Source organism: Talpa occidentalis, unplaced genomic scaffold (assembly GCF_014898055.3).
Source record: "Talpa occidentalis isolate TD23 unplaced genomic scaffold, MPIMG_talOcc4v2.1 talOcc4.17, whole genome shotgun sequence".
Lineage (NCBI taxonomy): Eukaryota > Metazoa > Chordata > Mammalia > Eulipotyphla > Talpidae > Talpa > Talpa occidentalis.
Window position 1 is genome coordinate 11,852,508 of NW_023601754.1, and position 15,122 is coordinate 11,867,629.

Sequence of the window (15,122 nt, forward strand, 5' to 3'; positions counted from 1 at the left end):
AAAAAAAAAAAAAAAAGAGGGTTTCTTTTTTTTTTAAAAAAAGGTAATTTGGATGGTTTAGGCATATAATCTAGTGGATCAAGCAAGAGTGATTCCACATGGTTAGTGTTCCTACAAAAGTGCATCCCAAACCACAAGAACTAATAAAGCAAACTAGCTAAAAAAATGCTGAAATTCAAGCATTAAAAAGGTGAAATCTACTTACAGGCTTATAAGCTTGAACAGAGAAGCTTAAGTAGAGAAGGTTGTTTGAAAAAAGTCTACTGCATTTGGAGAAATTAAAAACAAACAATAATGGCAGGTTTGACAAGAGGAAGAAGCCAAATGTAAATGTTTATTTTGAATATAAATGAGAAGGGAATGTTTTACTAGCATTTTGAAACCAATAGGGACCATGCTTCACTATCACACTATCTATTGTAAATATGTACACAGGATAAAATAAATACAATCTCCTTTTCCAAAAGGTGCTGGGTGAAGGACACGCCACATGCTCTCCCATGGGCAACTAGGTCTCATCATGTCCAACCACAGAATCAAATCTAGACCCAGTAAAAGATTCAGTTCAAGACAGAAAATTGTGTTTACTGTTAAAGAAGAAATTAGGGATTTAAGTAAACAGTCTCACATTGGCTTCTAGGTAGCAGAGATCTTCAAGTCAATGGACGCAATTGTTTCAGTTTAATTGAGCACTTTTTCTGTGAGGGTCATGAATATGTTTCCAGAAGAGGTTTTGTTTTTGAGCAAAATAGTTAAGTTTCAAAGGGAAAGGAGAAATAGTTCTTGAAAATCTCAGCATTTGTATATCACCTACTGAAAAAAAAAAAACCCTATATGAAAAACAGGCCTAATGGCAGATACCTTGCTTTTAAAACTTAATGAAATAGAAGTAACCATAAGGCCCTAATTTGGGCAATCAGGGTTCTCCCTGATGGTGGAAGGGGTAAAGATGCAACCTATGAAGCTCACTGCAGCCACTACAGCACAAGCTCGATCCCTGGCCAGGGAGGTGACCCACATGGTGCAGCAGACCTCTCCTGACTCTACCGCTGCTCCCCTCAGCAGTGTATTTCAGTCGATCTGCCTGTTCTGTTCCCCACCCTGTCTCTGGTGAATCCTCTCACCCCCCAAAACTCTCGCCTGTACCCCAGTTCTTGTATGTATAAATAAATAAATCTTAAAAAAAAAAAGGCAATCAGCCATTCAAAAATTTGAAGGAAAACCAAGAACACATTTGGAAATGAAGCTCCAATAAGAAATTAAATGTATATGTATTTTTTAAAAGATTTATCTTAGGGACTCCCTGGTGGCGCAGCGGTTGAGCACTGGGTTGCGAAGCTGCCCACAGCCTCTGCAGCGCTGTTTCTGTCGTCCGCCTGTTCTGCTCCCCGCTCTGGCTCTGAGTCCTCTCGCCCTCCCGCGCATCTGACTATACCCAGTGCTTGTATAAATAAATAAATAAATCTTTAAAAAAAAAAAAGATTTATTTTATTTATGCATCCAAGAACTGGGGTATAGCCACAGGTGTTGGGGGAGGAGGCGGTGAGAGGATTCACCAGAGACAGAGAGGGGAGCAGAACAGGCAGAATGACTGAAATACACTGCTAAGGGGAGTATAAGGCAAGACAGGAGAGGTTTGCTGCACCATGTGGGTAGCTCCCTGGCCAGTGGGGATCGAACTTGTGCTGCAGAGGCTGTGGATAGCTTCACTGTGCTGAGACTTAAGCCCTTGTGCCACCAGGGAGGCCCCAAATTAAATGTATATTGAGTATCAATCATGAGCTTTTACTGAAACACAGAGCTCTAAGATCTATTCGTAGTTCACCACCAATTACAACAAGTTGTAGAGTCTGAATTAGAAGTTCATGCTTTTAACTTTTCTACTAGATAGGAGAGTTCCATAAGAGAGAAATATAAGTTCTATGATTATCTGCAAAGAAGCATTAAATTATCAACATCTTTATAAATGGGAGTAAATTCTGAAGTGGTTGGGAAGCAGATTTGTAAATTAGAAAAATGCAATAGTCACTCTACTTTTGACATGAGACAGGAGGAAACCAGGCAGTATTTGACTTGTAGAGTCTTGTAGAGTAAATGGAAAGTCTGGTTTGCAGTTATTCTTGTGAGGTTGATTTTCTCCTTGCAAGTAGGAGAAAAACAGGACCCTAAAATTAATAAGGTAGGAGAGCAAGATATAGAAGAAAACATTTTGTGGGAAGTATATTCTTTCCTGATATTTAATTTCTCTGATCCAGTACTATCCTTCTCTGAGGAAGAAGTCCCTTTGTTACACAAATACTTTACAAAACCACCACACTCCATCACAACTGTCATTACATATGCTTTATAAGAAACTGTCATTACATATGCTTTATAAGAACTCTCCTTTGTCAAATTTATTATATATGAACATATGAAATAAACCAGCAAAGAGTGAAGTTTTTCTGGTAAATTTGCATCTACTGTAAGGTAAATTTCCACATAGCAAATTGTTATGTATAGTATATTCACAGAGCTAGCTAAGGGAGTTTGAGCAGTTTACTAAGGCTAGAAGTTAAAGATCAATGTTACCAAGACAATCTATTCTATTCAGAAGTGCCAGGGTAAATATGAAGTTATTGTTTGAAAAAAAAAAAATCTGATCTAGTATTAGGTTTGAGGAAGAAAACAGGTTCTATAAGTGCCCATAATGACATAAGCGAGGAACATTATGTTGAGGGTTTCTCTGGCTGGAACAGGGTCTTCCTTAAGAGCTCAGAAGAGGTCTGGACCAAAGTCACCTATGAGTTAGTATAAGGACAGATCAACATGTTATAAGATCTATGATCATAAACTTTGAAATCTCTGAATTTCTGAAATTTCTATAAATGATCCCCCAACCTAAAAATTTCAATACCACAATTTTTACTATTATTTGTTTACAGTGAGCCAAGAAAAATAACTAAAAAAATTTCCCCAATTAGCAGTCATAGAGTGATATATATTTTCATTAATGATTTTTGTCTTTATATTCAACTTTGATTTATAACATTATACACAATCTTTTTACAAACCTTCTTTATGCTAACTCCTATTATATTTGAAACATTTGCTCCTGGAGTTCGACTGATCCAACTGCATAGCCCAAACACTTAGGAATGCTTGTGGGCCTCCTGAGGAACCCATTCTGATATGCCTGACACAAGCAGATTGTACAGTGTGGGAGAGCAGCGCTGATGACAGAAGCACTTCTATTCTCTGCGGCCCAGAGAAGCCTGAGCCTGATTTCCAGTACGTGTGAATCAACAGCACTCCACTGTAAATAGGTGAACATAAACCAAAAAAGTCTAATCACAGCCCCGTTTGCCTATCTCTCAACCAATACACAAGTGAATTCTAAGTAACTGAGTCAGCCATTCCTCTCTTAAGGACTGGTCTGATCAATAGATGTAATATTCTCCTCTAAGCCATTCAAATTAACACCTTTTTTTGTTTTGTTTTAACAAAAGGACAATTTTTCAAAGTTATGAATTCAAAGTCATTAAAAAGAAAAAAATTAAAATTAAAATCCCTGATAAGGTTTTAAAAACATTATGTTCTGGGCTTCCCGGTGGTGCAGCGGTTGAGCGCTGGGTTGCGAAGCTGCCCGCAGCCTCTGCAGCGCCGGTTCGATTTTCAGCTGCTCCCGGCCACCAGAGGAGGGTCCCACATGGCGCGCAGACCTCTCCTGCCACCCGCTGCTCCCCTCAGCAGTGTACTTCAGTCCTTCTGCCTGCTCTGCTCCCCGCTCTGGCTCTGGTGAATTCTCTCACCCTCCCGCGCTTCTGACTGTACCCAGTGCATGTATAAACAAAACAAACGAACAAACAAACAAATAAATAAATAAATAAAACATGCCTCTATTAAAAAAAACAAAAAACAAAAAACATTATGTTCTGCTTACATGAAAAAGTCTAGCCCTGAAGCTCAGATTTTCAGTTACAGTTTTCACAACCAGTAGTTTCCAGGTATAGCTCCATTCTTTTCAAATCTTTCAAATTCTTTCACAACCTACCTCTGATATGGTAGATTTGCAAACCTCTCTGGCCACAGATTCAAATTTGGGATCCGTAGTTAGATTCAGCTTGTAATTCCACAACAACTAAGTAAAAGAAAAACAAAGATCTAGTTAACAGTGTTAAATTTATCATTGATGGTTATTATAAATAAGTGATAAAAAGCCATTATACAGAGTCAGATAAAGCATATTCACACCAGTTAAAACAGGAAAGATTAAATGCCAAATAATTTTTAGATAAAAAGAAAAACACTGTGTAGACAAAATAAAATTAACACCTTTTTTTGTTTTAACAAAAGGACAATTTTTCAAAGTTATGAATTCAAAGTCATTAAAAAGAAAAAAATTAAAATTAAAATCCCTGATAAGGTTTTAAAAACATTATGTTCTGCTTACATGAAAAAGTCTAGCCCTGAAGCTCAGATTTTTAGTTACAGTTTTCACAACCAGTAGTTTCCAGGTATAGCTCCATTCTTTTCAAATCTTTGACTTGACACATACACCGTGAGGTCTACTTTGAGTTAAGACATGCTTTAACATGTCTTAATCAAGAAAATATCTACAGCCATTACAATCACAGGTGAGGGGTAACTATTTATCCTTGCAGCTTCAGCTAGAAATTCTCAGTAAGTGATCTAATATCAAACAAGTAGTAAAAACGAGACTTTGAACTCTGCTGTGATGGAGAGAAGGCATAGGGGCTTTGTATGGTGTAAAATAGGAAGAGATTCTGGGGGGAGGGAGAGGGCTAAGTGCCCTTCTTCCCTATAATCCAAGACTAAAGAATACAATGAACCACATACTTATCACTTCTAATGAGGTACCCCACACAATCTAATCTCAAGGAGCTTCATAGGTTATTAGAGGAAACCGAAGCAAATGTTTGTGTATGTACTGTGTTAAGAAATGGGAGGTGAAACAGGAGAGGACAATCGAAAGATTGTCCAGTGTTGTCTATGGTCAATGGGAGACAATGTAATTAAATGTTTGGTGATGGCATCACACCAGTACAGGGGAGGAGAACCCCAGATTGCTGTGGGGAGTTTGGTCAGAGAAGGTTTACCAGACAAAGTACTCCCTAAGATGAAACCTGAAAGATTAGAAGCATTTAGCCATACCAAAGGGGTAGGGAGAAGACTGTTTTAAGCAAATGAAACAGCTTGTGTGAAAGCTCACCCAGTGAGCAACAGTGCCTGCGAAGCAACTGAAAGTCCAATGGAGGGCTGGCCCTGGAGAGGCAGGCCAGGACCAGATCCTAAAGTCCTTGGACACCATGTTTGAACTTTTACCTAAAGAGAAACTTTCACCTGAAGAGAAAGTGCGGGAGTAACAAATGACAAAATCTGCTTTTCAGAAGCAGAACAGAGGCTTTTAAAAGTGCTTTAGGGGGGCCTCCCTGGTGGCGCAGCGGTTGAGCGCCGGGTTGCGAAGCTGCCTACAGCCTCTGCAACGCTGGTTCAATCCCCGGCTGCTCCCCGGCCACCGGAAGAGGGTCCCACATGGCACGCAGACCTCTCCTGCTGCCCGCTGCTGCCCTCAGCAGTGTCTTCAGTCCTTCTGCCTGCTCTGCTTCCCGCTCTGACTCGGTGAATTCTCTCACCCTCCCGCCCTTCTGACTGTACCCTGTGCTTATATAAATAAATAAATAAATAAATAAATAAATAAATAAATAAATAAATAAATAAATAAATAAATAAATAAATATTTAAAAAAATATAGCACATTAAACTTTAAAAAAAAAAGTGCATTAGGGAAAACATAGAAACAAGTGTTTAATTCTGGATAGGATGTGAAGGAAGATGGTAAGAAAGAAAACACAAAATACAAGCAGGATGTCTTCTTTCCTTTCAAAAAGGAAAAAAAACAAAAAACAAAAAACAAGACCCTGTAAAAAACTCTAATCTCCCAAGAAGTGAGATTTTAGAAAAAAGACTAGAATCTGACCACCATCTACAACAAAAGTTCTAAGAAGAGCATGAAACTTTTGCCTCATTCACCACTATATGCCCAGTGGTTAGAAGAATGTCTTGCACACACAGGCAATAATACATATTTGCTGAATAAATGAACAAACTAACAAATGTGCACCATGATGAGTGACAAGTTCAACGCAGGGCACATATAAGGCCAAACTGAGAGCAGGCAGGAGAAGCTAATTTGTAACTGAAGGAATGATGAATTAGATAATTCAAAAAACAAGGTTAGAATATAAACAAATGGGCCTCCCCGGTGGCGCAGTGATTGAGCGCTAGGTTGTGAAGCTGCTTGCAGCCTCTGCAGTGCCGGTTCGATCCCCGGCTGCTCCCCAGCCACCAGAGGAGGGTCCCACATGGCGCGCAGACCTCTCCTGCCGCCCGCTGCTCCCCTCAGCAGTGTACTTCGGTCCCTCTGCCTGCTCTGCTCCCCGCTCTGGCTCTGGTGAATTCTCTCACCCTCCCGCGCTTCTGACTGTACCCAGTGCATGTATAAATAAATAAATAAATCTTTTAAAAAAATAAACAAATACATTTTATTACTATCTACGAGCTAAGTTAGTACTACAATGCCATTAAATTTTATATTTTAAAATTAATGTAACACTCTTCTTTCAAAATATTCTAATTCTGGGTGTAAATCAAAGATAGATTAAAATATTTCCTCCTTATTGAGAGATTTGTAACTGACCCAACATCCATTTTCTCATTAAAGAAAGACCGTTAATGGGCCTCCCCGGTGGCGCAGTGATTGAGCGCTGGGTTGCGAAGCTGCCTGCAGCCTCTGCAGCGCCAGTTCGATCTCCAGCTGCTCCCTGGCCACCGGAGGAGGGTCCCACATGGCGCGCAGAACTCTCCTGCCGCCTGCTGCTCCCCTCAGCAGTGTACTTCGGTCCTTCTGCCTGCTCTGCTCCCCGCTCTGCCTCTGGTGAATTCTCTCACCCTCCCGGGCTTCTGACTGTACCCAGTGCTTGTATAAATAAATAAATAAATCTTTAAAAAAAAAAAAAAAAAAGGAAAGAAAGAAAGACCGTTAACCCAAGGATTTACAGTGAACAACAAATGTCAGAATAATAGAAATATTCTGTGGATTCACACAATACTACCTTACTCTATTTTATAAAAGGTACAATATGTCCTGTGGTTGCACTAGAAAACAAGTTTTCTGTAAATAGTGACTTAATCACTTAAATCTTTTGATTGTTATTTAACTTTTAATTTTGAACCTTATTAGCTTTGATAAGAAGACACTGTTTTCCTTAACAGGATTCAACTATGACAGAACTGTCAATTATTACATATTCTACCTTTCATATTTTATCTTCTATTTTTAAGATGTAATTCAATGTACAATTTGGTGTCTATTCAGGGGTTTTTATTTTACTCACAAGGTTGCCCAGACATCACCACCTTCTGATTATAGAACACCCCAAATAGTAACCGCTTACCTATTCTGTCACTTCCATCCACCCTACTCTCATCCTTTGGCAACCATTAAATCTACTTTCTCATCTTTTATTTTTTTTCCCCAAGATTTATTTATTTGTACATACAAGAGCAGGAGTATAGGCCAGAGATGGGGGTTGGGGGGGGGTGAGAGGATTCACCAGAGACAGAGTGGGGAACAGAACAGGCAGACTGACTGAAATACACTGCTGAGGGGAGCAGCGGGCAAGACAGGAGAGGTCTGCTGCGCCATGTGGGCTGCTCCCTGGCCGGCTGGGTATTGAACTTGTGCTGCAAAGGCTGTGGATTGCTTCGTAGTGTGGTGCTTAACCCCTTGCGCCACCAGGGAGGTGCCCCTCATCTTTTATTTTTAATATGATCTATTAATGCATTATTTTTCAATTATCAGGAATATAAGTAAAAAGGAAATTCAACATAGATCGACATTGTATCATGGAAATCAGCCACAGATAATGCATAAATGAATGGATGTGGCTGTACTCCAATAAAACCTTATGCATAAAAAAGAGCAGCATTCTGGATTGGGCAGATGGATAGTAGTAGTTTTCTGATCAGTGGGCTAAGGAATGTTGAAATTCTCTATACTCTCCGCAATACTAGGCATTTACCAAATCTTTTATATTTGCTAATAAAATGAATGAAAACAGTATACTCATTTTTCTTTTTTTTTTAAATTATGATGGAAATCATCTTTTTTGTTGTTTATTAGACGTCTTTTGCCTTCCTTATAAACAGTCTATTCATGTCTGCTGTCTATGTTTAACAACATTTTCTATATAAAAAATATAGTCCTTTTCACCTGCATTGCAAATACTTTCTCATAATTTATATAACATTTTTGAGGGAAAAGAAATAACCTCAAACTTTTTTGCAATCAGATTTACAAATTTTTAAATATTTTTTGGAATTGAATCAGGTTTAGAAGAACCTTTAGCATGTTAATGTTTCCTTCTAGCACTCTTGTGGTTTTATTTTTGCTTTAAATCTGTCTATCTAGATCAACTTTAGAAAAAGTAATAAACCTAAGCAACCACTCTGCTTCTCTGTTCTGGTAGTCTCCCATCCAGATCATCTTCTGCTTTGTGACTGGGATTTCTTCCTGTCCTGTCAGATAAGGAACTCCTCTTCCTTTAAGGCACAGCTCAGGTATTATTTTTCCTGACATTAACCCACCTGGACAAAAATGACTTCTGTGTTCCCACTGTGCTCACTGTGCTCCAAAGAGACTTCTACCAAAGCATCTAGTATTTTTTGCATAGACCTGACTTCATACCAGTCTCATTTTTAATGTCAGACTTTACATAATATGGGGTGTGTGTGCGCACATGACTTTGGTGTATTAAGTACAACTATCTCTGGCATTCTTATCTGCTGACTTTAATACATGTCTCTGTCTCCGAGGTGCTTAATGTGTCTGTGTTTCTCTAGTTCCTACCAGTGGCACATGATAGATGACTATATGGTGATTATATAAGCAAATAACTTTAAAATATGGAATTTTAAAGTAGTAAACAGTTGATAGGCAGAGAACAATCCTTTTCAATGGCAGCATGAGCTTAAGTGCATTACTGTTACTTGGCAAGCCTTGCTGGATTCTACAATGGAGGGGTACTAGTAGATTACCGTGGATCTTAAGCAAGGTTTATCATCCTCCTGTTAAAAGAATCTAAGAAAGCATAAGCTTCCCAGAACAACTGGAAAAGAATCCCAAAATCTGTCATCTTACAAAAAAACATACATGGCAAATAAGATAAAATCCATACTTACATGATTGCAGTCTGCAGAAATTTCATTTTCAGGCTAAAAGGGAAAAAAAAAAAAAGATGATGTTTAAAAAAAACACCTCTCAAGTTTTCAAACACCACCAAAATAAACTCAAAACAAGAAATCTGAATATTCAACTCATTATGCTTCTTCAATACATAGCATAAAATGGGGCTTATACATCTTTTAGATTGCTGGAGAGAAACATGCTAGAAATGTAGATGAGATCAATGATACAATTTGGAAATGGGGAAAATGGAAAAGAATGTAATAGAAAGAAATAAAACAATATGACATAAGAATTCTTTTTAAATATATAACATATATTATTACTGAATTGCTTTTATAATTTTAAGCATATAAAAATGTTGCACGGTTTTATGTTATGATGCTAGAATAAAATGTAAATATGTCTCAAATTATAATGTGCTCCAGATTTTCTTAATTTAGACTGGTACGTAAAACAATTTAAAAGCCTAGCTCCAATTTTCCTCTCTAAGTAGAACTGCCACCTAACAGATTTGCTTAAGGCTTTAGTTATCATCGAGAAACATGATCTGAATTAGGATCTTGGTATCATTTACGGCCTAACTCACGCCTCTCACAGTTATCTCAATCAATATTGACTGAAAGCTCACCATGTATATGGTTCTGGATGAGGCATTTTGATTTAAAAGGTAGAAATGCGTTAGATACCCATGGCACTGGCTTAACTTGAAGTGCTTTTTGATAATTATACTTATTCAGAACAATTCCAGTTCTTTTACTTTTTTTTCTTCACCACCAACCCTTCTGAGGCCTTCTTTTACCCTTCCCTCCCCCCCCCACCTTAGCCTCAGAAACCTCATTTCATTTATTAGCGTCCACTGGTTTTTTGTTTTTGTTTTTAAGATTTATTTATTTATTTATTTATGCAAGCACTGGGTACAGTCAGAAGCATGGGAGGGTGAGAGAATTCACCAGAGCCAGAGCGGGGAGCAGAGCAGGCAGAAGGACCGAAGCACACTGCTGAGGGGAGCAGCGGGCGGCAGGAGAGGTCTGCGCGCCATGTGGGACCCTCCTCTGGTGGCCGGGGAGCAGCCGGGGATCGAACCGGCGCAGCAGAGGCCGCGGGCAGCTTCGCAACCCAGCGCTCAACCGCTGCGCCACCGGGGAGGCCCAAGGTCCATTGATTTTTTTTTTTTTTTTTAAAGATTTATTTATTTATTGTATTTATTTATACAAGCACTGGGTACAGTCAGAAGCAAGGGAGGGTGAGAGAATCCACCAGAGCCAGAGCGGGGAACAGAACAGGCAGACTGACGAAGTACACTGCTGAGGGGAGCAGCAGGCGGCAGGAGAGGTCTGCGCGCCATGTGGGACCCTCCTCCGGTGGCCGGGGAGCAGCCGGGGATCAAACCGGCGCTGCATAGGCTGCGGGCAGCTTTGCAACCCAGTTCTCAACCGCTGCGCCACCGGGGAGGCCCGGTCCATTGGTTTTTAAAGGTATTTTATTTTGTCAAATAATCTGCCATGTAAATGTCTAGTATGTGTCTGTCAATCTGATTTGCTCTCCTACACATAATTCCTTCAAACTCCTTCCATTTTGTTGGACATAAGGATTCTCACATGGCATCTGAAAGCTGGAGACAATCAGGCACAATACAGGTTTTTTGGTGGTTTTCTTTTTTCTTTTTTTTTTTAAAGAAAGCTTAGATAAAAGGTTTATTGAAGAGGGCACAGAAGGTCCTTTGGTGATTTAAAAATTAGTTGAATGTCACCATTAGGGAAAGTTAGGTGATGGATACCCAGGACCTCTATGTACTGTTTGCAACTTCGAGTCGATAACCTTGTGGAATCTATACTTAAAAATAGGAAGATTTTAAAAACAGAAATTATATATATATTCCCATGAATATATCTGCTTTGAAAAGCCAACAATGTACAAAAGATAAAATGAACTTTCAATTTCTTTTTTTTTTTTTATAAATTTTATTGTTATATTCCCCATACAATTGCAGCCCCCCCATTCTGACCCCAATCCCTCCCCTCCCGCCCCTGCCCCCCTAAAAGTGTCTCTGGTTCATAGTTTTTTGTTGATTTTGATTTTCACTTTCTTATAGTTATTCATTTTCCTGGTCCCTTATTTAAGTTTTCTAGATTCCTGCTATGAGTGAGACCATCCGGTATTTTTCTTTTTCTTTTTGGCTTATTTCGCTGAGCATGATCCCTTCCAGCGCCATCCATGTTGCTGCAAATTGCATGTGTTTATCTTTTTTGAATGCTGAGTAATATTCCATGGTATATATGTACCACATCTTCTTGATCCAGTCATCTATTTTTGGGCATTTGGGTTGTTTCCAAAGCTTAGCTATTGTAAACAGTGCTGCTATAAACATAGGGGTGCAGGTGTTCTTTGAACTTTCAATTTCATGGTGGAAAAGTAGGGTAAGGTTATGCCTAGTATTGCATAGTTTTGCAATACACATCTTAGTTTCCTGTTCATACCATTAAAGGATATACAACTACAATAACGTAAATAATAGTAAAGCACCATTACTTTTGAGTTTCTACAGCATTCCTCTGTTCAAAGGAGGTAGAGTGTGAGCACTCTACAAAATATTACCAGTATCAGTTGCAAAACATAATCATTTTCAAAACAAAAAGAGGCTTTCTCTTTAAAGACATTGATAAGAGGGCCTCCCCGGTGGCGCAGCGGTTGAGCACCGGGTTGCGAAGCTGCCCGCAGCCTCTGCAGTGCCGGTTCGATCCCCGGCTGCTCCCCGGGCACCGGAGGAGGGTCCCACATGGCATGCAGACCTCCCCTGGCACCCGCTGCTCCCCTCAGCAGTGTGCTTCGGTCCTTCTGCCTGCTCTGCTCCCTGCTCTGACTCTGGTGAATTCTCTCACCCTCCTGTGCTTCTGACTGTACCCAGTGCTTGTATAAATAAATAAATAAATCTTAAAAAAAAAAAAGTATTTCCTTTAAAAATAAATAAATAAATAAATAAATAGAGACAGACATGGATAAGGCAATAAAGGAAACAGTAAATACAGGTTCTTCCCTTCCCCCCACTCCTATATGAAAGCAGAGCATTCTTATCAAACATTTTGTAAGGTGAAATGGTGTAAAAAAACAACTATCATTGATTTATATGGAAAAATTTTTGAACATTCCTAGACTCAAGAAATAACCTAATACCAAATAACACAAAAACCTAAACCTAAAATAACACTAACATAAAATAAAACCAGGAATGAGGTGACAAATACACCGCCAGGCAAGAGGCTTGGCGGGTCGCTCTCAATGCTCTGGGGGCTCACTGACTGTAGAACAGCTGCTGAGAAACGAACGGTCAGCACTCTTTTCACTTTTGTCCTAAAAGCAAAAATCCTCTTTGGATTTCTTTTAGTTATTGAAAACAGGTATGAGCATAGGACTCTGGTAAAAGCAAAATAGCATAATACAAACTTTAAAAAAGCAGAGGATCCAGTATTAACAATTTAAGGTGCCACACCCCGGGCTACCTCAGGAAGAAAAGGCTTCTAGGGAACTATTAAGTCTACTGCAAGTCTACTGCTTTTTATTTATTCACAAAATATGATATTAAAACTAACTTTAATTAGATTGCTAAGATTATAACATATTACTCTTGAACTTTCTTCCTACTTCACTGAGAATAGCAATTTTAGTGCTTTTCTGAAGTGTCTGAGTCTCAAAAACCAGCCTCCACACTGTAAGTATAGATTAACTCTGTTCCCCTCCAATTCCAAGTGCTTAATTTATTTCTCTTAAAAGTTTATTAGCAAGAAAGCTTTATTCTATTTTAGAACAAAGAAAATTTCTGTCAACTTCAACTTTTCTGAATATGGAAAATTCAAAAGGCAAGGAGTGGAAGGAACTCCACAAAGAAGTCAGAGGAAGAGAGAGCAAGGTAATGACCGAATAAAGCTCTGGAAGACATTATTCAGTTCTCTATTACCCTCTAAAATGCCACAGGTCAGCCTGTGCAGGCCTGGTGCTATGAATTAAAGCTGAGTACCAAGGGCCAGAAATTAGATATATATAAGCAAATCTGAAAACATGTGTATCTGAATTGAAAGGCTATTCCTGACACAAAAGGTCAAGATCCTGAAACCATCACAAAGAAAAAAAACAGATGGACAAGGGGGAAACAGCTCTGAAAGTTCTCAGAGAATGTATCTTCCTGAAGTGGTAGCTATCCTTGAAGGGTCTACTGCTCTCTGAGAGGAAGCTGAGAGAGTGGAGATGACAACTTCTGCCCCCATGTTGTGTTTGCCTTCTGCAGCTGTGACTGGAAAGATGGAGGAAATGGAAGAGCAATGGCCACAGGAGTTGTATGGTGTCAGAGGGCGTGCGGCCCAGGGCACAAGCTGCCCTGCAGACACAGAAGCCTGGGTCTGTGGTTTCATGTGGGATAAGTCTGGATACCTGAGAATCGGGAGAATGTCTGCACTCTTCCTGCTCCCTGCCTGCATTTTCCATCCTGAACCTGGGAATTAGGTGCTGTGTCCAGAGGAATAAGGTGTTCATGGAAAGCATCCAGTGAGACACTATTACCAGGGAAAAGGTTACAGCTGAGATGACCCCATGGCACACTCAATCAACTCCATGGAGTTGCTGACAGCTGAACTCAGGCCCTCTATGCCCGCCATGCTCTCTGAATCTAAGTTTAATGACTTCAGACTGCTTAGTATTTTGAACCAAAGTGATAGCTGTGCTTCTCTCCTTGCGTCCCAAAACACATTCTTAATATATAATATATAAAAGAAACTTTATGAAAGATTTTTTAATAACCTTAAATCTATGGTATGTTTCTGGGATAAAAAGAACACTTTTCAAGTATTACTTCCACTTGCAGCTTTTCTGTATTATTTCTACTGCTTAAAAATGTTCAGTTAGGGAGATACCCACATGGTGCGGCAGACCTGTCCTGTCTCGCCTGCTGTTACCTTCAGCCGTGCTTTTGGTCCATCTGCCTGTTCTGCTCCCCGCTCTGTCTCTGGTGAATCCTCTCCCCGTCCCGCGCCTCTGGCCTGCACCCCAGCACTTGTAAAAATAAATAAATCTTTAAAAAAAATTTTTTTTAAATCACAAAAATTAGAAAAAATTCTAGTACTGTCAAAAAAATGTTCAGTTACTTTCAAATCATAATTGCATAATATACTGCATTTAGAAGGTACATATAAAAATTAGTCATCTATATTTTAGTAAACTGTACTTAGTGTGTACCAGGTTCTTAGTAGAGTTAAACAAAAAATCATTAAAAAAAAATGAATGCTTTTAGTTGTTTTTCTTTGCCCTGTAACTTTGCATACCTACTGGGTACACCATCCTACTCCACTGAATCAGACTTGGTCACTGGCTTGCATTGGCCATTGGGATATTTTTAACAGACATAATATGAGCAGAGGCTGTCAATGTGCTCCAGTGATTTGGCTTACAGTCTTACTCCTGCCACTCCCTGAGGATGATGTGTTCAGGTAGCTTGTTAGTATAATGAGGAAGAAAGATTGTGGAGCAGACTTAGACCTAAATCTAACCTGTAGCCTGGTGCAAAGGCATCTCAACTGCATAAACATGAACAAGAAAAATGAATATTTGTAATCACAAGCCCATAAAATTTTGAGGGTGTTTGTTATGAAGGAAAAAATGACTTATAATATATCTACAAAGCAAATGAAATAATAAAAGTTGCAAAATCTTTAGGTTGCAATTGATAACAGCTATGATCTAATTTAGTAAATTATGTTAGTAATTACTAACATAATTAGTAATTAGCACAGGGAAAAAATGACAATATACAGAGAAGCATGTGAACTGCAAATGGGGACAAGTGTTTGCTTTATATCTCTCATCTTGTTTTGCAATTGACGATCAA

At 39.1% G+C, this 15,122-nt stretch overlaps 1 protein-coding gene across 1 annotated transcript in view; it reads right to left on the bottom strand.

Moving 5' to 3' along the window:
- The window catches only part of GLG1 (golgi glycoprotein 1), a 131,656-nt gene that overhangs the window by 42,913 nt on the left and 73,621 nt on the right, over nt 1-15,122 (bottom strand). Inside the window, exons 2-3 of the mRNA XM_037516136.2 lie at nt 9,244-9,276; nt 4,034-4,120 (exon numbers count right to left, since the gene is read on the bottom strand). Coding sequence (XP_037372033.2) covers nt 4,034-4,120; nt 9,244-9,276 — 120 coding nt within the window. The remainder of the gene's footprint in view (nt 1-4,033; nt 4,121-9,243; nt 9,277-15,122) is intronic.